This window comes from Melospiza melodia, chromosome Z, assembly GCF_035770615.1.
Source record: "Melospiza melodia melodia isolate bMelMel2 chromosome Z, bMelMel2.pri, whole genome shotgun sequence".
NCBI lineage: Eukaryota > Metazoa > Chordata > Aves > Passeriformes > Passerellidae > Melospiza > Melospiza melodia.
In genome coordinates this window covers 79233297-79253816 of record NC_086226.1, presented here as the reverse complement: position 1 = coordinate 79253816, position 20520 = coordinate 79233297, and the positions used below count along the sequence as shown (strand labels likewise).

At 39.3% G+C, this 20520-nt stretch overlaps 1 protein-coding gene across 3 annotated transcripts in view; it reads left to right on the top strand.

Annotated features, from left to right (window-relative positions):
- Positions 1-20520, top strand: part of FBN2 (fibrillin 2) — a 124484-nt gene that overhangs the window by 4164 nt on the left and 99800 nt on the right. For 2 of the 3 annotated variants that reach the window (XM_063180437.1, XM_063180436.1), the window contains exons 3-6: positions 256-354; positions 810-905; positions 3241-3336; positions 18662-18859. In XM_063180437.1, coding sequence (XP_063036507.1) covers positions 256-354; positions 810-905; positions 3241-3336; positions 18662-18859 — 489 coding nt within the window. Of the gene's footprint in view, positions 1-255; positions 355-809; positions 906-3240; positions 3337-18661; positions 18860-20520 lie in introns of those variants that run through there. The other variant, XM_063180438.1, reaches the window with a different exon arrangement.

The window sequence follows — 20520 nt, the reverse complement described above, 5'->3', positions numbered from 1 at the left end:
ATTACCTGATTTCAGTGGTCAGGTCAGTGTTTGAATATGCCTGATTTAATTCTAATTGTCTTCAAATTTGTCAAGAGATACTAATTATGTCAAAATTCAGTTCACTTTATGTAACTTAAAATTGCTTTTGCATGCGTAATTGCTGTCCCAATGAAGTGAGTTTTCAAGAGTTGGGTTTGTTGTTTGTTTTTTTTTTGTTTTTAAGCCTCAGGTTTCTGTTAATCCCTGTCACCTTCTTTCTGTGTTCTTCCTCAGCAATTTGCAGAAATAGCTGTGGTGATGGATTTTGTTCCCGTCCCAACATGTGCACTTGTGCCAGTGGGCAGATATCACCCACCTGTGGATCAAGACCTGGTAAGCACTTAAGTGTGTTTTCATCAGAGATTTCATTGAAAGTCATTCTCTTCAAGTTTCAGTGACAAAAATGCCAACTTCCTTAAAAATAAGTTCTCATTACTGCATGTGCAAGTGTAAATTATGGTTAGGTAAGACACCTCGAGTTTGTTATTCCACACGTGCCTGTTTACTCTGTGTGACAAATCTAAACAAAATATGCTTAAAGAGAGAAGGAAGTTTACAAATGAATGTGTGTGGTATTCACATTTCCATTGAGAAACCAAGATTGTACAGTTCTCAATGCAGTTAAAAGTTCTGAGTTGCAACATAATTGTAGAAAACCCCTCCATGAGTGTACACCTGAAACATGCGGCATAGGTGGTGCAAAGCCCGCCATTCGGGTCCCATCCCCAAGGCTGTGAAAGGCCGTTCCTTGGTGGTGCTTTTGGCTGATTTTGGGTCTCTCCCAGCAGCACGGCAGTGCAGCATCAGCTGCAGGAACGGCGGGACGTGCGTGGATGAGCGGTGCCAGTGCCAGAAGGGCTTCTCTGGCGCCCACTGTGAGCAGCGTAAGTCGCAGCCGGTTTGCTTGAAACCCCTGAGAGAGATGCTTGTTTTGGGGTGTGGCGTTCAGCTGGCGGTCATTTCCTGCATGAGGTGCTTTTGTGCTCTCTAAAGTTCAAGTTAACAGTTTGGAATCGCTGAGCAATTTCGGGGAGCAGCATCACTGTGCATCCCCCTCTTCACACCAGATGTTCGCCAGTTTTCCATTCTCCCTTAACAAAGTTTTCTCTGCCTCAGAACAATAGTCTCACTGCTGAGTTGGAGAATGTTCTCCTGTTTACTACTTAGTCTAAGGAAAAAAAGGATTTAATATGGTTCAAGCTATTGGATACCTTTTTGGGTTGGCAGACAAACTAGAAAGTGAATTATTTGCCCAGCTTTACCTATAACAGCACAGTGTTTACAAGCTGCAGCAATTTAGCAAACAATAAAAGTCCCTAAAGGCTGCAGAGATGAAGAAAGACTCAAAAGTGTATTCTGAGGCCAGCTGACTACTAATTAGGAGATAAATTAATTCCATAAAGCCAGCTGAAAGAACTAGAGACAGACAGAGGGCAGCTCTGCAAAAACCAGATGGGCTGAATAGTGTGGAAGATAATTTTTTTTGCCCTAGTCATTTTTATTAATGCTGGAAAAACAGTCTTGTTCCTGCTTTAACTGGATAAAACTCTCTAAAATTTTAGCAAATAGTTGTAATCCTCACCTGTGACCCCAGTGAAGTTTTGTATTCAGGGTTGCTGGTCCCTTCCTGCTTTTGTTAAAATATATTAAAACATATTGTTAATATATCCAACACCTGAATGTTCTCAGACAAGGCAAGTTTCCAGTGAATAAATAAAAAGATGATTGAATTTTCAAGTGGTGACCCTGAATCAGTCCAGAAAATCTGAACAAACCCTGGGGATTGGTTTCACTGTATCATGTAGTTAAAATTTCAAGCAGGATTATGAATAGGTGTCTTCTAGACAGTCTTAAAAATGTAAATATGTTTTAATTTTTATTTAGAAAAATTTAATTGTATATAATCCAGTTAATTGTCTTGCTGAAGTGCCGTCCATTAATTCAGTAATGTAACACATGCAGCAAAATATCTTCATTTTATGTGTGCATTTTCAGGAAAAGGTAATTCTGTTTGGTGGTTCTTGGTAAGAAGTAAGGCTTTATCACATTTCCACCCAACAGTTATGCTCTCCACTATGATACAGGAGTCATGTGTACCTTTTTTTGTTTGAAATTATTACCTTCTCTAGGTCTCTGCGGTTCTTTTGCCCTGGATACTCAAATGTGTTACAAATACCACATCCAAACTGAGGAGACACATTTAGGAAGGCAGCCTACTGACTTTGAGACCAAAAATGGAAAAGTTTAAAAATATTATGATTGTCCTGTAATGTGAAATGTTTTGATTTGGAAGCATTTCATGTGCTAATTTTGGACAATTTTGAAGCCAAGACCTGAAGCGATGAGTCAGAAAGTAGCTAAAGTGATGGTTAGTTAAGGTACTCTTTTAATGGCATTTTTCAGCCTCTCTGAAGGACTCTTCCTCTTCCTCTCCTCCTTTTGAACTGAGAAAATTCAGTGGTCTGGCAGGAAGCTTTGTTCTTGATTTAGACCATTGGTAAAGAGTATGAGTGGGTGCTCTGAAGTTCCATGACAGTAAAATATCTTTTTCATCTAAATGTTCTGTGGATTTATAACCCTTTCACCCCACCCTGCTTCCTCCTTCACCACAAAAAAATTATTTTTTTCGGGATCTTTTAAGAAACACAGGGGTTTTTTAGGTAAAAAGTGATGACTTAAACAGATAATTCTTTACCTTTGCTTTTAAACATCACTCCTCCTTCCAGCAGCATCGACTCTGAGAGATGCTTATCTCTCTCTTGGACTCCTTTCTCTTCTCAAAAGGTTTGTTGCTGTTGTGACTGAGCAACACAATATGCCCAAAAAATGAGGTTTGATAGATAGGTAACTTCAGTGAGGGATAATAAGTTCTTACATAGTTCTTATGAGTGACTAGAGCTGCGCAGCTGATTGAAACACACTGAAGTTGGACCTGTGCTACTAATCTGTGCTGAGCAGCTGTTTGCAGTTAATACCAGCAGGTGCTGATGGAATTTGGTGTGCACAGTCTTTGCTGGTGGAGGTGGCAGGAGGGGGAATTTGGTGTGCACAGTCATTGCTGGTGGAGGTGGCAGGAGGGAGATCAGCTCCATCCTCAGGCCTAGAGGGGCTTAGAGCAGCGGGAGAAAAATGGGAATTTTTTAAATGACGCACGTGTTGCTCTGTAAATGCCATTGCCGTGGCGTTATTAACCTTTCTGTCTTGTTTTGTTAATTGAAGCTGTCTGTGAGAGTGGCTGTCAGAACGGAGGGAGGTGTGTCGGGCCCAACCGCTGCGCCTGCGTCTACGGCTTCACTGGCCCTCAGTGCCAAAGAGGTAAAGGGGATTTAAGGAAGGAAACTGTGAGTAGTTGTATACAAAAAAATGCTGTGTGTGCATTGCATGTCTATTTGTAATTTTAGAAAGTGTCTTCTTTTTTTTTTTTTTTTTTTTTTTAATTTTTTCAGTTTGGCAGACGCATTGAGCATTGACACGTACAAAGCCTAATTGGTAGGAATTTCAGCTCATTTAGGCTGCATGTTTTGTCACACAATAGTTAAAAGATTAGATGCCTTTTGCTCTCTGCTACATAAAATAACAATCCAGCAGAATTGGTGGTGGTGTTGGGATTGTGTAAGTCTAGATAATTGAACATTTTTTCCCCTGTGTAACATCTCTTTCATAAGAGGAACTTTGGAAGTAATTTGCTCTGGTTAGTTGGGAAGAAGTCAGAGAAGGACTGAAAAAAATAACCAATTACCAGGGTTCAGTTCCTAAACCCATTCTTATTCTAGAATGCATCTCAGAGGTGTCTTCAGAAGGGAGTCCTGTGGAAATCCCTTTTCCAAATTCAGCTGTGAAATGCTCAGTGCTGTGTATAAATTTGGAGAAATACCTTGAAAATATATCTTGCACCTTTTTATGTTTTTAAATTTTTTTTTAGCATTTGTTTACTGTGAAATGGGAATAAATTCCACGGAGGTAAAGGAACTAGAAAGCCACACACTGAAAAAGCAGGAGTTTCTATTTGCTATTCCAGGCTGGTTTATAGACCCACTAGGTATCACAGGAGAAAGAGGAATCAGTTTGTTTGTCTCTAGCTTGTTGTTGTTTGCATTCTTAAACCTGATTTGCAGTTTTCTATTTATCCCATTTCCTGTAGTTATTTCTTCTGAAGCAGGCACAAGGACCCAAATCTTGCATAGTTTGGTTAGCGGAGAAATAGGAAATAGTATTTTGTTAAAAATAGTATTAATACTTACAGCTGTTTTGTAGCCATTCAGAGGTATGTCTGTGCACAGTGTATACGTGTGTAAAATAAGAGGTTACCAAGTCTTTCTGTTTGGAATGGATTTTCAAGGGGTTGGACAAGGTTAGGGTAATTTGTAGTTTGGGCCTTGCTTGTAATGGATCTTAACCCTGCAAATTCTGCAGTCTGGGCTAAGTGTCTAAGGTGGATTATACTTCTGGCTGAACTGTGGCATGATAGAATTGCAATATTCAAAATAGTTCCTTTTTAATGTAGTTGATTGCACTCAGAAATGCTTTTTATTTATTGCTAGACAACTTGGTAAGCTTGCTTTTTATCCTAGAAAAAAGAAATCATTCTTAGTTAAGATTTGCTTCTGTTCCCCGACTACATTCAGGGCTGTGGAATCGTATTGATGCATATGACAGACTCCAGCTGTGATGATGGCTCAGAGTTTTTAGTAATGATTTTTATACTTTAAATTGTTTGACCTTCAAAGCTTAAAAGATTCTACTTCACTTGGCTGTTGCAGCCTAACTTTTGTGATGTTGAAAGGGTTCAGGTTTGCCTTCTTGCCATTCATTGTGAAATCTTTAGCTGCAGAGTTCAAGCCCTGTACAGGAATTTAAACATCAGTGTTTTGGCATCCATATTTCCCAGCTCTCCTTGAAAGTCCTAGGTTTTCAATTTTGTGTGGAGTGCTCTTGTTCTGCAAGAGTTCATCTCCCTTATGTGGGTATTTGAAAATTGAGTTATTTCAATTCAAGGTTTGCATTTTATTGCTTGAAATTGGAGGTAGTAACCCAAATTTCCTTCTGTTACTGTCAATAAAATATAGCATATACAATTGCATATATAATAACTGTCTAATCTAATATCTAATATAGCATGCTTTTACAGCTTTGATAGGGCTAAGTACAATTTGCCTAACCTTGGTATTGCATAGACCTTCTCATACTCAAGTAAAGAAGTTACTAATTTATTTTACTATTATTCAGTTAAAGAAAGGTGACTCCTATAGTATATCCTGATAATAACTATAAAAAGTATCTAAGTGGTCATTTTCTTTATGCATTACATGAGATGGAGTATGTGAAAGTATTGTAAAAGATGCCTTAGATGCCTATTTATTTCAACAGTAATTTGTAATTTATGCTTTTAATGTAATAGTTTATGCTTTCCAATAAATAGCAGAATGCAGTGGTTTCTTCATCTGTGGGTTGCCATAGTTGCCTGAAATATTTTACAGCAAGAAGTGTCTCAGTGGTTTATTTTTAAACTGAATTTAGCAGCAGTTCATAACTCTGAGTAAAATTTTATAGTTTAAGGATATGTGAACTTCCCTTGCAGATCACCTCAAAGTTGTAAGAGACGTTGTTTTGTAGGTTTTATTTACATCAGTGTGTTTTTAACGCACGCTTTTTATGGTTCTGTAAATTAAGTTCTTTAAAATTAGGTATTTTCTTCCTAACACAGAACATGTGTGTGTTTCCTTCAGCGTGGCCTCCCAGCCTAAGCTGTAGATAGAATGTGGTTGGTTTTTCAGCTATCTGGGCTCTGAGCAGACTAATTTCCGGGCTGGAGACGGGAGGCTGAGCAGTAACTGATGACTGGCATGATCAGAGTATTCAGCTTGAGGCTTTCTGCTGGGTTAAAAAGAGAGAAGAACCTGTTTGGGAGTTCCTGCTTTTGCTGAGGTGTGTGCTGACCTCTTATATTTCCTGTCAAATCTGGTCTCTGGTCAGCAAGCACCCAAGATGCAAGTTTTTTGGATCTTGAAAAAAAAAAGTGTTGAAATTTCTGCAGTTGAGTTTTCCCAGAGAAAAGAATAGAAAAAAAAAGAAAGAGCAACAGAAAAGGAGGCCTCATTCTCAGTTGTTCATGTAAGGACAATTTTTTTCCTAGCATCACCAATTCTCTGGTTTCTCAGCACTGTAAATGATAGTAGTGTCACTGCTCATGGTTTGTGTGCATTTTTTAAAATTGATAATCTTCAGAGATAGGAAGCTGTGGAAAAGCAAGCATGTTTTCTTCCTTCTTTATCATGGGATAAAGGAAAGAAGTAGGGAGAAAAGCAAATCTTGTCACTGATGTAACTTTGCCTCCATCCCATACAGAGGGAGGAAGAGCAGTTCTTGTTTACCCCATATTAAGTGGCTCATAATGGGAAGCAAAAGGGTTTGGAATGAGTAGAAATGCACAGCTTAGGAAGAGCATCCTTTTGAAGACGGAGGAGAATTTCAGATAAAGCTATCAAGCTTTGACAGGTAAGAAATGGGGAAAAATAAGGAAGTGTGCAGTATTTGAATAGCAACTTTCCAGTAGCTAAAGGGAGCCTAAAACAGATCTGGAGAGGAATTTTTTACAGGGACAGGTAGGGTTAGGACAAGGGTGACGGCTTTCAACTGCCAGAGGGCTGGGCTGGCCGGGATCTTGGCAGTGAGGAATTGTTCCCTGGCAGGGTGGGCAGGCCCTGGCACAGGGTGCCCAGAGCAGCTGGGGCTGCCCCTGCACCCCTGGCACTGCCCGAGGCCAGGCTGGACACTGGGACAGTGGGAGGTGTCCCTGCCATGGCAGGGGTGGCAGTGGATGGGATTTGAGGTCCCTTCCCACCCAAACCATTCCAGGAGACTAAAATTCTATTAATACAACATGAGATAAAGCGTTTTTCTTTAAGCTGGGCAGTGGATAAAAAAGCTGTCAACAGCACAGAGAAGCAAGTAGGACAAAGCAAAAAGCATCCTCAGCTAAAGTGTTGTTAGTAATTGAGGCAGAAGAGTAAAGAATAATACAGAACTGAAGTGGACACACACTGAGGCAGCTGATGGGCACAGGGCTTATGGAGATGTTTGGGGATAATGCATGTGTTTAAAATTAAGCTAGCGTAGCAAACTGACACACATTTGTATAGTAGTCAATACTTCTCAAATACAATTTTATTATAAAGAAGAAATAAAACGTATATTTAATCTGTAGTGGTGCTGAAGATCTATGTGCTTTAGTGACAGTCTAAATGAAGCAACAGAAAATGTAGTTCCTTAAGTAATGTCTTCTTCTGACAAGTATTTAGAAGACCTCTTAACTTGACACAGCTTTTCCTGGTTGATGCTGGCAGTACCATGAGGTGCTCAACAGCAAAAATGTTTTTTGATCAGCAAGCTCTTCTCTTTTTGTGGGAGTCTTGGGAAGATAGTTTTTTAATTTTGCTGTGAGGTTGTTGGTTTGTTTTTTTTTTTTTTCCCTTTATTTATTGCTGCTATCATCCTGAGCCAGAGTAGAGGTTTTTTTATGGTCTTCCTGCTTCTTTTCTTTCAGTGTACAATAAATGAGTGACCTGCTAAACATCAGTTTAATTCATCTTCAGTCTAATTTTAGCCTTTGGGAAGTGCAGCATGTGGTCCTGGGTTATTTTGTACAGGTTCATAAAGAAGTTGTGCAAGGCCTGTTGGGTGAAGAAAAAAGTAATTAGTTTACTGTAGCATGCTCAAAACTACATGGCCCAGTTCACAGGGGGTGTTCCTGCTCACTGAGGGAAATACAAGTGTTAAATCATCAACTTGAAGCCTAATTTAACTAAAATAAATTAAGTTCCGTTTAATAAAATTAGCTAAAAATAAGTCAGCAGTAGTTTAAAACTACAGAATGTGAAAATCTTCCTACAATTTGCAACTTTCGCTATTCTTCCCTTTTATCTTAAATTTTTTTTAAGAAAGCATTTCTGTCAGCTTTTTCAATGCTTAGCTGAAGGCTGATTGCAAGCAAAATGCTGCAATGGTCATGTTTTGTTACAGCAAAAGAAGCTTCAGTTTAGACTAAAAAAACCCCAATGCTTCTATTTCTGTTGGAAATAGTAGAGATAAGAATTGCAAATACCTGCAGCAGTAAGAGGCAAAGCTTCATCTGGCAGGTGAGTACCTGGGACAAGACATACAGTGAGATATGGGGGAATAAATAAGTACAAGTATTTGAATAGGTTCTTCTATGTTGGAAGGACTTGTTAGATATTTTGGAGGGTTTTTTTGAGGCTAGAGGTGCTGTCAGGTGTTAATAACACACCCGTTTTAAGTGCAGTCCCTGCTCACCAAGCTCCTTTTTGTGCCGCAGATTCTGGCGTGTGGATACTGGCCCACATCCTCCCCCGATGGACCACAGCAGGGCAGATGCAAAAAGCTGCTTTCCTGCCCTCAGATGTCAGTACCTAGTGATGTTACAGGGCTCTGGCAATGCATTCCCTGCTTTTGTTGTCCATCATTATCCCCAGAAACAAGGTTTTCAAAGGGAAACATCCAGAAAAAGCTGCACAGAGTGTGTGTTTGCTTGTTGTTAGCTGGCGCTGGAAAATGTCTCCCTTCTAGGTCTGCAGAAGATACAACATTTAGCAGTTTTAAAAATGACACAGGTAATGCTGACATGCTGATTGCAGTAGTGATGAAGGAAGTACTGTGATTCCAGTCAGTGTCTCTCCCTTACTCCCTTCTTTTAGTTTTTAATTAAATCCCAGTATTTGAATGACTCTTTGTTTGGCACCAACAAAAGAAAAAGGTAAAAACCCTTAAATGCAGCAGTTTTTCTGCTTTTGAAGTGCTTGAAATCTTCAAAACTTCTCAGTTTGTTCAAGCATAGGACAGGAAAGTGTGATAGGTGTGGCGTTGTTGCACTTTGTATTAGGATTAAAAGCAGAGGTTTTATGCCTTTAAAGTAGGTCTACAACAGTAAAATAAAAATATGGATTAAAATTACTTCTTCCAAAGGCTTGAGAGTTTTCACCAGAGTGCTGCAGCTCAGGCACAGGGAATGTTTCACTGGTTTAAATAATTTAAAAGGGAAGCTCTGTAGCTGTGCTGCCCTTAACTGTGAAAAGAGAGAAAGAAAGAACTGCCAGAACTGTTACACCTTATACTTGGAGCCAATATTTGTATTTTTTTCATATATTTACTTTTTAAAATCTGCACTTGAAAAGTAATTTTTTTCCTCTTACCTATAAGAGGAACAAGTCTAGGACAGCATAAAAAATTGTGTTTTTTATGTGTTAGGTAGGACTTACACCAGCTTATGCTCTACATCTAAGGATTGTTCACTGAAAAGTGAAACGAGGGTCTGATAATAGGGAGCAGTGAAGCAAAGTCATGAGTGAGAAGCGTTGCAGAGGAGAGGGAAGATGAAGCCTTTGAAAAATTCTGTGTGGTCTTATCTTTTCCCTACCACAGTGAAAATTTTGCTGTTGGTCGGTAGCACTAAAATGTCATCTTCTTTTTTTGTTTTACTTGGGGAGAGAGAAAATACAAGAGCTGAGCAAGGCCGTGATGGCTTTGTTAGAGTTTCAGAAGAAAAGATTATTTCTTCTGAAAACTAAAAAAAACCCATTAATCTTATTAAGCTAATTAATTTGTAAGATATCCAGGAAAAAAAAAATCTTGATCTATTTTCAGGATATCTAGGAAAGTTGGAGATCAGAAGAAATTGAGACACTTGCCCACAGGGAGTGTCTTTAACAAAGAAAATGCAAAAACGTCTGAAATACTCATGTAAATAGGAAAACTTTCTGTCAAATTCAGCAAGTACTAATGTAATATATTGCTTATATGGGTGTTCCAGGCAAAATTGGAAAAAGCAGAAATAAGCTGAAGAACCCAGTTTTGAAGTTCTGGAAAGAGGAAGAAATAATCAAATTTTTCACTTTTTTTGACTGTAAAATATATTAGAATAAGTTAGACAAGTTTCCTCTTAAGTTTACAGGTATTGTGTAGAGGAGGTTTGAGAGATTATCTGGGGAACTTAGGAACCTTGGAAGCTTATTTCGGTAATGGTTATGAATGCCTGAAATTGTTTTTTTTTCCTTGATTACATGTTCTCTGTACACAAAGGCTCCATATTAGATCTGAGAGAGAGAGTGAAAGAAGGGTTTTGGATATTTCTTTGAATATTGCAGTGTTGGAGCAAGAAATAGGAGAGGGAAAGTGCATATTATTCAATAACACCTCCACAGTTGTTTGTGAAACGCTGAGTTTGGAAAATAAGAAGTGGGAAGATTTTGTTGTTGTTGTTGTTTTGCTTGCTTTTCTCTCAAAGGGCATTTTCATTCACCTTAGGCTTGTTTTGATTAATAAGAAAGGAGTTTGATAAAACTGTCCCAATGTTGAGCCAGGAGGATGAGTGTGGAGACCCCAAAACTCTGTGTGGCTTTGGTTGAAGGTTAGAAAGATGACAGATATTTGGAAGGAATTTTCTTTTCTGTATTTTCTCCCCTGATATTTTTCATTATGTCTATTATGCTTTGAGCTCCCTTACAGTGAATTAAATGGTAAGGCCTAAAGTTATGTAAAGTGGATCTTCTTTAAATTTTCAATCATATCTGTCTTCATAAGTGTTAATCATTTATTATGCAGTATCTTAAAAGCTGTAGTTGCTATAGTAAAATATGTATGGAAAAGAGTAATCCAGGTATTATCAGGAGTAGTTTACTGAAGCCAGTCAAGAGCACATTGCATCCAGGGTTGCAAAATCATGGAGCGCCAAAAGTAAACTGGTTTATTTCACCTCAGACTAATAGCTTGCTATATGAGAAACATGATTAAATTACTTCTGTATTGAGAGGATGTATAAATGATCTTCCTTCCTACATTTTGGTTGTGAAAAGATACTCAGCTTTATAATGTCTCCCTGAAAATCCTGTATAAGCTCAAGAGGTGAATTTCTAAAGCCCTTTGGTTTTGCTGAACACACCCAAAAGATCTGAAGAACAGAAGCTGTGTTTCTGCCTCTACACAGACAGAACTCTAGTAAATAGTAGCAGGCTGGGGTTTTAGCTTATTCTGAACTTAAATTATCACATCAGTCTAGACAGTCATCTGAGGAAATGTTTCTTGCAGTTTAAATAGACATATATATGTTTAATTTTTTTCTCTAAGGGTAATGTGTGAAACAGTTATTTTTCCTACTTAGGTTAATAATTAAGGAGATTGTTTTCAGCTCCAGTGTCTGTGGTTTTATTAGGGTTTCTGGTCCACTGAGAATGCCTTGTGCCTTTTTCCATGCCTTTGTAATTTACACAGAAGTTGGTTATGAAATATTTTCCCTCCTCACTTTGCATTCTGCAAGCCTTGGCTTTTGCTGTGGGGAATGACACTGGGCTCCAGAATGGGAGGGGAGGGTGGAATGTGCTCTTTTTCAGGAATACTCTTGAAAAGGGTATCCTGTCTTAAAATGTAAGTCCTCCTCTTTGCTGATTCTGGGGTTCTGTTCCTTTGAGGTTGAACTGGGTAGCACTGGCTTCATGGAGCAGGGAACCAAAAGCCTGTGGACAGTGGAATTCAAGTTTGCCTCTTAAAAAGTCAAGGAAATTGGCATATTTTTGCATGCACAGATTGAACTATTGGCATCTTAATTCCTGGGATGTGAAAGGATTAATTAAGAGTTTAATGTGCATCTACCTGGCTTTCCAGCATCCAAGCTTTGATGAGTAAGGTATTTTTGGAGGAGAAGCATGAGAGGAAGGAGCAGCAGGCAGCATGAAGGAGTTCCTTCACTGCTTTAGATACTGTAAAACAAACATGTACAAACATCATATTAGGGTAGTTGGCATAAACTGCTGAATCTTAGAAAAACCCAAAAGAGATTATTTTTCTCTTTTTTGTCTGTTATTTGCCCAGGGGTGATTCGGCCTGTAACTTCCTGCAATGACTGATGATTATTATTCCATTGTGTGTCAGGCTGTGTGCTAGGTGCTGGGATTTCATTAATCCCACCTCAGGACATCTTTATATAGTAGCAGGCCCTGTGGAAGCATAAGGAAATATGTAAATTTACAAGGGGCTCCAACCAGACCAAACTTGGACATCTTGCTGAAACCAAAATTCGAGAGTACTTCTCTCTCCCAGCTTTTATTCTGTGCTTGAAATTTTCTGTCAGTCAGTGTATGATACTTCAGTTACACGTGGAAACGTTTTGTTCCAAGAAGTTTTTAAGGAAATACTTCAATTCTGGAAGGTGCTGAATTCCATAAATGACAAAAGTGAAGTATTTCCCTGTTTCTCTGTTTCTGTGCTTTTTTTTGTGTGTGTGTGTGTGTGTGTGTGTGTGTACTTTTCAAAATGTTTTGTGTCCTGAAGTAATAGGAGCATTTTCTTCAATGTTCAGATCATTTAGACAAAATTGCATTTTATTTCAGAAATACTGTTGTTTATCTGCTACTTTGCCATTCCCCCCCCCCCGCCCCCATGTGCTTAGGTGTGCAAGAACGAATTACTTTTTAATTAATAAGAGTATTAAGATACGAAGTTATTACTACACTAAGACTTTATCTGCCTAAAACTGTCATAATGCCAATTATACCAAACTGTCTGTGTGAACCATGGAGTTGTTGCTTTTGGAAAAGAGTTGCTGCTGCTTCTGTTCCAGCCAGAGGAAAATGAGAATATGCTTAGAATGCACATGACAGAAATATTGGTGGAACCTGGAATTTTGCTAAAAGCTGCTAAGGTCGCACAGATTCCTGCATTGAACCTGTGGCTTTTCCTTCTTTCATTTACAGGTGCCCTCCACTTCCTTTTCAGCTGTCAAGTGTGTGTTTTTACAGGAGTTTGTGTGATGGGAAGTTTAGCATCACAGGAGCTGGTCAGAAAAGGTCATGTGGGACCACTAGAACAGTAATAAAATTTCAGGCTGAAAATGAAAGCTGTCAGCTGTATTAAAATGTCCAAACCTTCATGATGTGTTTAACATCAGTTTTCCACTAAGCTGCTCTTCTTCTCTGTTACATCTGAGAATAAACTTTATAGACCCCTTCAGGTAATGACTAAAGAACCAGCTGGGGATGTGTCCCAGCTTCGTGTTAGCGGCAATTTTAAATGTTTGAAAGGCTATTGTGATCATTATTTATGTTAACAATAAATGTGATGCTATCAGATACTTAATTGAGACATTTACATACAAGTTTCTTAGGAAAAGTCAAGAAATGGAGGCTTTGATTTTTCCTATTCAGGTTTGCAAGAAAACCTCAGTCTAAATAGCAGTGCTGCCCACAGATTATTTTTTCCAAGAAAATTAATAGCATTGCCAACTCCCTTTCATATTCCAGGAGACTCATTGTTCATTTCCAGCCAGCAGTCTCTTTTACCATAACTTTTTGGATGTCACCTTTGAAAAAATTCTTTTCGTTTATATCAAGTACAATTCACCTACCTTCTTGTTACCTTTGAAATGTCCCTTATTGTGTACTCTGTGCTGGAAGCTAAGCATGTGCTGTGAAAATGTCCCCCAAATTTCCATATAAAGTTGATCAAAACATTAAAGGAGGATAAATTTTAGATAACATTTAATAAACATACGCACTTTAAAATGTTTAAATAGCTTTTTGCATTACTGTGACTTATGATCTGCAGATGTTGGAGTTGAGTAAGAAGAATAATATTTACATATGCATAAATTTCAGATTTGTGCTCTGAACCCAGGGACGGTTATGAGTATTGCCAGCCCTTTCATACTCACATGAAAAGTTTGTCAAGGAAAGCCCCGATTTCCTTTTCTTTGGAAGGTTTGTGCAATGCTGTAATTTATCCAGAATCAGTGGGATAACTGGGCATGCCTTTTGCTCTTCCAGTCCTGATGGTCCCTTTGTAGGAATCCGTGGAATACCGTGGAATTTCCCCTTGCAGGAAGATGAAACTTGACTAGACTTGCATTTATCAAAACATGAAGATTGCACATTGCAGAGGGGAAAACTGTGAGAGTTCCATTGAAAAAATCTCTTCAGTACTCAGCTAGCAGGTTCTGCAGCGAGCAGCCAAAAAGAATTTCAGACGTCTGGAGACCTCTGAGTGTTAGCAGAAGCTATGGGGAAATTTGCCACCTATCAGAGTTGTAATAAAGACAGTTGTTTCTCCATCTTGCCTCCTGTTGGAACAACTTTTAGCAAGGTGAATTCAGCCTCAGGTCTTTGCCAGGACAGACTTAATGTGTCCACCCTGAAGGTTCCCTGACACAGAGTGCAGTCTCTTGGGCTTTCACTCACTGTGCTGGTTTTTCTTTCAGGAGAAGGTGAAGTTCCTGGTAATGCTGGCAGCATTTATTTCCTTCCAGCATTCAGGTCCCGTGCATTAGATTATTAATTTAATAATGCTGCTGTATGAAATGGATTTTTCAGATAACAACAACAACAACAACAACAATAATAATAATATGTTTGCTGACCTTGAGTCTGCAAATGAGGTGATGGAAGTTGAACTTACTTATTTTCTCAACTATTCCATAACATTTCCTAAACCTTGCTTAGGAGAGTGAGGTTCTGTAAAAAGTCCAGTGAAAGGCAAATTTGCTTTGTAAGGGAGTGAAACACATCAATTATTAGGTCTTGTTCTTTAATTGACAGGGGCTGTGAAGGCCTATCTCAGACACCTTCCTTTACTCACTCCTGATGTGATTTTGATGAACATGCTTAATGTTTTCAGAATTCGTTTTTAGTAATAGAAAGATCAATCTTCTAAGTAGCTTCTAGTTAAAAAATGCTTGTTTCCAGATGCACTTCCTTATGAGGATATGGTTGTGTTGTTTTTTTTTAAGTAAAAAAGATGGAAGATACTTCACTGTTCCTTCCTGCTAAATCTTCCCAGTGCTCACAAACATGAAATACAGTATTTGAGATAATGTACTTTTCCCTTCTGCAGGCTGGGTGCAGGAGACTGGCGCTGCACCCCTGCTGGATTTCTCGTAGGAACTGTATTTTGGCATTGGGAGCTTTCATTTAAAATTTCAGTCTCTGCTTTCCCATGAAAGAAAACTCAACTTTTAATATCCTTCTGGATAGCTTGCAGTGGACATTCCAACATTCTTTACCCCTCGCTTTTTCTCTTTCATATTGCCTGGGAAGAGGTGAAAATTTTAAGGGCAGGAGTTGTGACAAAATTCAGTTAGAAATTGGATCCTTACATGTGTACCACAATATTTTAATGTTTTGTCCTGAGTGACAGTAGGTGGTATTTGGGATGTTAAACACTGTATTTCAGGTTTTTAGCTAGTGGGTGTTAGACACACAGGACACGTGGCAGGCAGACTATCTATTCCATATCTGCTTACAGTGGTTTTTTACACCTTCATTCTGAATCATTTGTTTGGCCGGAGGAACAGGAAGAAAACTAAAATAGATGGATACTGAACCAAGATTAGAAATCTCAATGTTGCAGCTCCTTGTCTCAGGCTCCTGTGAACTAGACTTCTTAAATTACAGGTAGAATTAGAATTTTGGGAAGGAACTAATGGAAAAAAAAATCCAAGAACTGAAATTTGAATAGTTGAATGGTTCCATTTGAGAATACAAAATATACACTTTGTCATAGAAATGTTGCAGCATAGTTAAATACTGAAATCCATGGTGTGATTTTTTTTTTTTTCTTGATGCCAGGAAAAAAATATTCCTCATTAAATTTAATTATATTAACAATTTGAATTGTTGATAAAGGTTGTCGTTCTTCAGGTCACTGTGCATATTGAATATAATTTTTGAAGTTAAAAAATAAAACTGTATAACACATGTTCTGAAGATCACCTCATTTCACCAAAGCAATTACCCTTTCTGGAGTAACAAATTATTTATAACTTATGTTCAACATATGTTCTTTCTGGCAAAATTATTCTGTCAGCAGTGCTGGCAAAGGAACAAATGAAGAACCACCTAAGAATTAAGACAAGCAAACCCATATGGAAAAGATGACTGATTCATAAGTGAGGGTTTTTAAGGTCTGATCAGCCATTATAATAATATAATCTGACTGGCTGCGTGAAACAGCTCCACAGCTTCATTTGAAGCTACAAAGTATCTTCAGAATTGCATCTACTTTTATTGCATTTGTTTCCCACATGTAAAATTTACTGTGTGACTACAGATCTTTGTGTAAACAGCTGAACTTTGCCATTAACCTGAACGTGCTTGCCTTCCCTTTGTATTTTAAAATCTTGTATTTTCCTCATGGTATATAAGAGCAGCCACTAATCAGTCTCTTTACCTTTGGGCTTCATGCTGGATAAACCAAATAAGTAAAGATTTTTTTAAATGAGTGCACTTTTAAAGAATAATATGTTAAATTACAGTAATATTTTAAAATACTAATGTTATTATCAAGCATATATCTGAATAGACATGCAGCAGGCTTATCCTGATAAAAATTGCTTGGTTGCAGAATCTGAATATTAGATTAATGCATATTCTGTTCATTAGGCCATGGGTAGGCACCTATGCATAGGTGGTTTCCAGAGCATGTATTTCTGTTTGATAGGATACAGTAAGCAGTAGGTGTATTGGCATCACTCCTTGTACCTGACTCGATCATATTCTCTTGAACAAATGTGCTTTGGTGTCTGGTTTTATTCTCTAATCTCTCTACTGAGCACACTCCATAAGCTGAACTTTTCACTGCTAGTTTTGACAGAGTTTACCCAATCATTTTGTGTCTTATTGGATGGTAGTGGAACTCAGAAACAATTCACAACTCTAATCTGAGTTTCAAGGTTAATTTCCTCTGATTGAATTCCAAGCTGCTTAATGCAGAATGTCTTTGGCCAGTATATTCCTGTGGGTCACCAGCTGCTAAAGAGAGAAATACATGATTTGAATTTCTCCTCCTACTGTGATTTCTTCCTGATATCGAGAGATTGCTCCTGCAAAAAATTGTGTCTCAAGGAATTGCTGCTGTAAAAATACAGCACTGCCAGCAGCACCACTTATTTCCTGAATAGGAATTGGTAGGTGAGCTGGGATTGCTAAGGAATTCAGACCTGCTGAATGCAAGTTTTGGGAATTTGAAGATGTGTAGTAAGTCATTATTTGATTTCACTGTAGAGGGCATTCACCCATGGAGGGCTGAACTCTCAGTGTGTGGAGCAAGGACAGGATTTTCTTTTTATCATGTATTTATTTTACTAGAAGTGCCATTTTTGTGGCTTGGTGGTCACAGGGGAAGCTGGGAGTGTAACTTTGAAGAATGTTTTGTATTGATAATCAAGAAATAGTAAAGTTCACAGGCCTTACTGAGTATGTAAGATCTTTTAATCTTCTTTTATCATCCATCATTTCTGTACTTGGTTGACTTTATTTAAAGTGAAAAGCCCAGCTGAAATTGACTATCATTGTGCATCAATAACTGCATAAGTCTTTCCTAGACTGGTACCTGAGTGACCCTTTCCAAAGAGAGGGAGCAGAACATTTATTTCTGTTTGAGCTTTCACTTTAAGAGCCCAGGAAGCTTAGTATAAAATCTCACTGGGAAGACCATTTTTTTTGCTTTCTAAAGATGTCACAGCTCTTATTTTTTTGGGGGTGAAAGAATCAAGTTATAGAAAACATGGGTTATCCCTTTTGCATGTTGGTTGTGGGACCAGCTGCACCCTAATGAAAGTGTGGAAGACAGTGTGTTATCCACATATTGGTGTTGGAGCCCTGCTTTTGATAGGAAAAAAAAAGAGGATGGAACAGCAGCTTCAGCAGCCATAACTTTGCATTTTCATCTTTTTTTCACCCCTCACTCTTTGTAAGAGTTTCCATAAGGATGTGAAATCTGGCTTAGAGCAACAAGCTGTTTCTTATTTATTCCTAGAGAATTTCAGTTAATTGTTGATTAACTATTGACTGCTGATCCCAGTTGATGTTGACTCATAACTTAAAAAAAACCTCTCTTTATACAGACTCAGTGTTAATGAACTGAATTTTCCCAGGAATTCTACTAGAAGTATATTTTCTACGCTTTATTCAGTGTACTGCATACAGCTTGGATTGGTTGTGTTGTCTCCTGGCTTCCTTCTGAAAATGAGTGGTGGCTTGCCAATCAGTCCTGTGTCAGTAGCACTACTTTGCAACAGGAATTGCAGCTGGAATGATGATTCTGTGACTCTCTCTGGCATGCATCTTGATCAGTGTGGAGTGAAAAAAATGTGTGGCTCCTGTGGCCTGTAGCTCCTTCCTATAAATCACCATGAGGTAGCTTAGAAGCAAGAAAACCAGTTTCCAGTCATTGCTTAATCTCGTCTTCTCTTTTATTTGCTTGCTTGTTTGTTGTTAAAATTCTTTTGCTTACTGCGGATTTTGCTGGATACATTGTCAATGCTCAAGAACAACTTTGTGTCCAGCTGCCTTTCATTTAGCTGTGTCTTTTTGAAAGAAATAAATTGAATGATAACCTCGTGAAAGTCACTACCTTCAATGGAAGGTGTTGTGCGACTTCTGTAAGCAGCAATATAGCTTAAATTTCCACGGAATATTCTTAATATATTAATTTTCTCTAGTATATTAATTTTCTTAATATTTCCATGCAACTTTCTTAATATATTCTTACATTTCTTTTCTTGATTCAAAAACAGTTCCTTCTGCAGCCACGAGCACGGCGCCACGCATAACGCAGCGAAGCTTTCCTTTCTCTCCCCCTCCAGATTACAGGACAGGCCCGTGTTTCACCCAGGTGAGCAAGCAGATGTGCCAGGGCCAGCTGACGGGGATCGTGTGCACCAAGTCCCTGTGCTGTGCCACCGTGGGACGGGCCTGGGGCCACCCGTGCGAGATGTGCCCCGCGCAGCCCCAGCCCTGCCGCCGCGGCTTCATCCCGAACATCCGCACCGGCGCCTGCCAAGGTGAGCTCTGCCCTGCAGCTCTCCGTGTGGCAGCCCTCACCTCTGACAATCGCCCTGGAAACCTTGCCAGGGAGTGAGGCCGCTGTTTGCCCTGTGAGTGGTCTGTGTTTAAAACCCGGGTGTGCTTTGCTGCCTGTGGCCGTGTTCACAGGGGTGCCAGGATGAGGGGAGAGATGAGGATGTGACTCCATGCTTCAGGAGGTTTGATTTATTGTTTTATGATACATATTACATTAAAACTGTACTAAAATAATGGAAGAATATATATATGTATTTTATATACTATACTAAAAGAATAGCCTTCATCAGAAGGCTAGCTAAGTATAGAAGAAGAAAGAATGATAACAAAGGTTTGTGGCTCGCGCTCTCTCTCCAAGCCAGCTGAGTGTGATTGGCCATTAATTAGGAACAACCACATGAGCCCAATCACAGATGCACCTGTTGCATTCCACAGCAGCAGATAACCATTGTTTGCATTTTGTTCCTGAGGCCTCCCAGCTTCTCAGGAGGAAAAAATCCTAAGGAAGGGGTTTTTCATAAAAAGATGTCTGCGACAACTGCCTCCAGATTTTTGCTGCTGGACCTAGAGAACAAAGCTTAAGTGCCTGGAAAAAGTGATTATCAATCAATACTAAGGAAAAAAATACTTGATGTTGTTTTTCCTTCTGTGTCAGAGCTAGGCCTCTGCCTGCGTGCAGCAGTTTATGTTTTGCCATTTGTCTTGAAGTGATTAATATGTTTTAGGCACTCTTTTCATAACAGTGTCAGGAGCAGAAACAGTGCAGCCCAGAAGGGGTGCATGTTGCAATCTCCAAGTCAAGCTCCATTGTATGATTTGGCCACATACAAAGGATCCTTGAAGCTGCTCTGCCAGGCTGGCCCTGGCATAGCTTCTGGGGCTTCATTTGAATTATGTGAGAGATCAGTGGTGCTCTTTAGCACCCATGCCCACAACGATTGTGTTTTCTTTTTCTGGCAGTATATTCCCTGGGGCAAATAGTTTTGAGTTACCCGTGGTCAAATTCCTCTGGGGAGCATAGAAACAATGTGGTAGTCTACTCTGTGTGATGGGTAAACAAAGGAGGATTGAACAGCTGTAATTTTTGCTACATTTTTGACATAAAATTGCCAAATAGGAAGCTTGGATTGTATTTCTGTCAGCTGGGTTAGCATACAATGTTACAAGATGCTGGGAAGGCGTAGATGAGAAATGCTTGGCCTTTCTTTGGGGCAAAGGGAGAGACAGAATTTCTTTATTTCACAGAATCTTTGCCTTCCAGCAGTTTTGGGACATTTCCTTCTGAGCTCTGAGTACTGGTTACTCCTCCCGACCTGAGCTCTGTGCTGTGAGCAGGTTGGTAGCACCATGTCTGCTCTGTTATGAATTACCAGCCCACTTTGATGCAGGAAGGGGCTGGATGTGGCACTTTGTGCCTTTCCCGACTCCACATTGCAGTGCAGAGTCTGCTGAGATAGGATCACAGAGTCTCAGAATGGCTGGGGCTGGAAAGGACCTCTGGGCATCATCCAGTCCAAGCCCCTGCCAGGGCAGAGCCACCCAGAGCACTCAGAGACACAGGAGTGTGTCCATGTGGGGCTGAAATGCCTCCAGACCTGCCTGGGCAGCCTGCTCCGGTGCTCTGCCATCCTCAGTAGGAAGC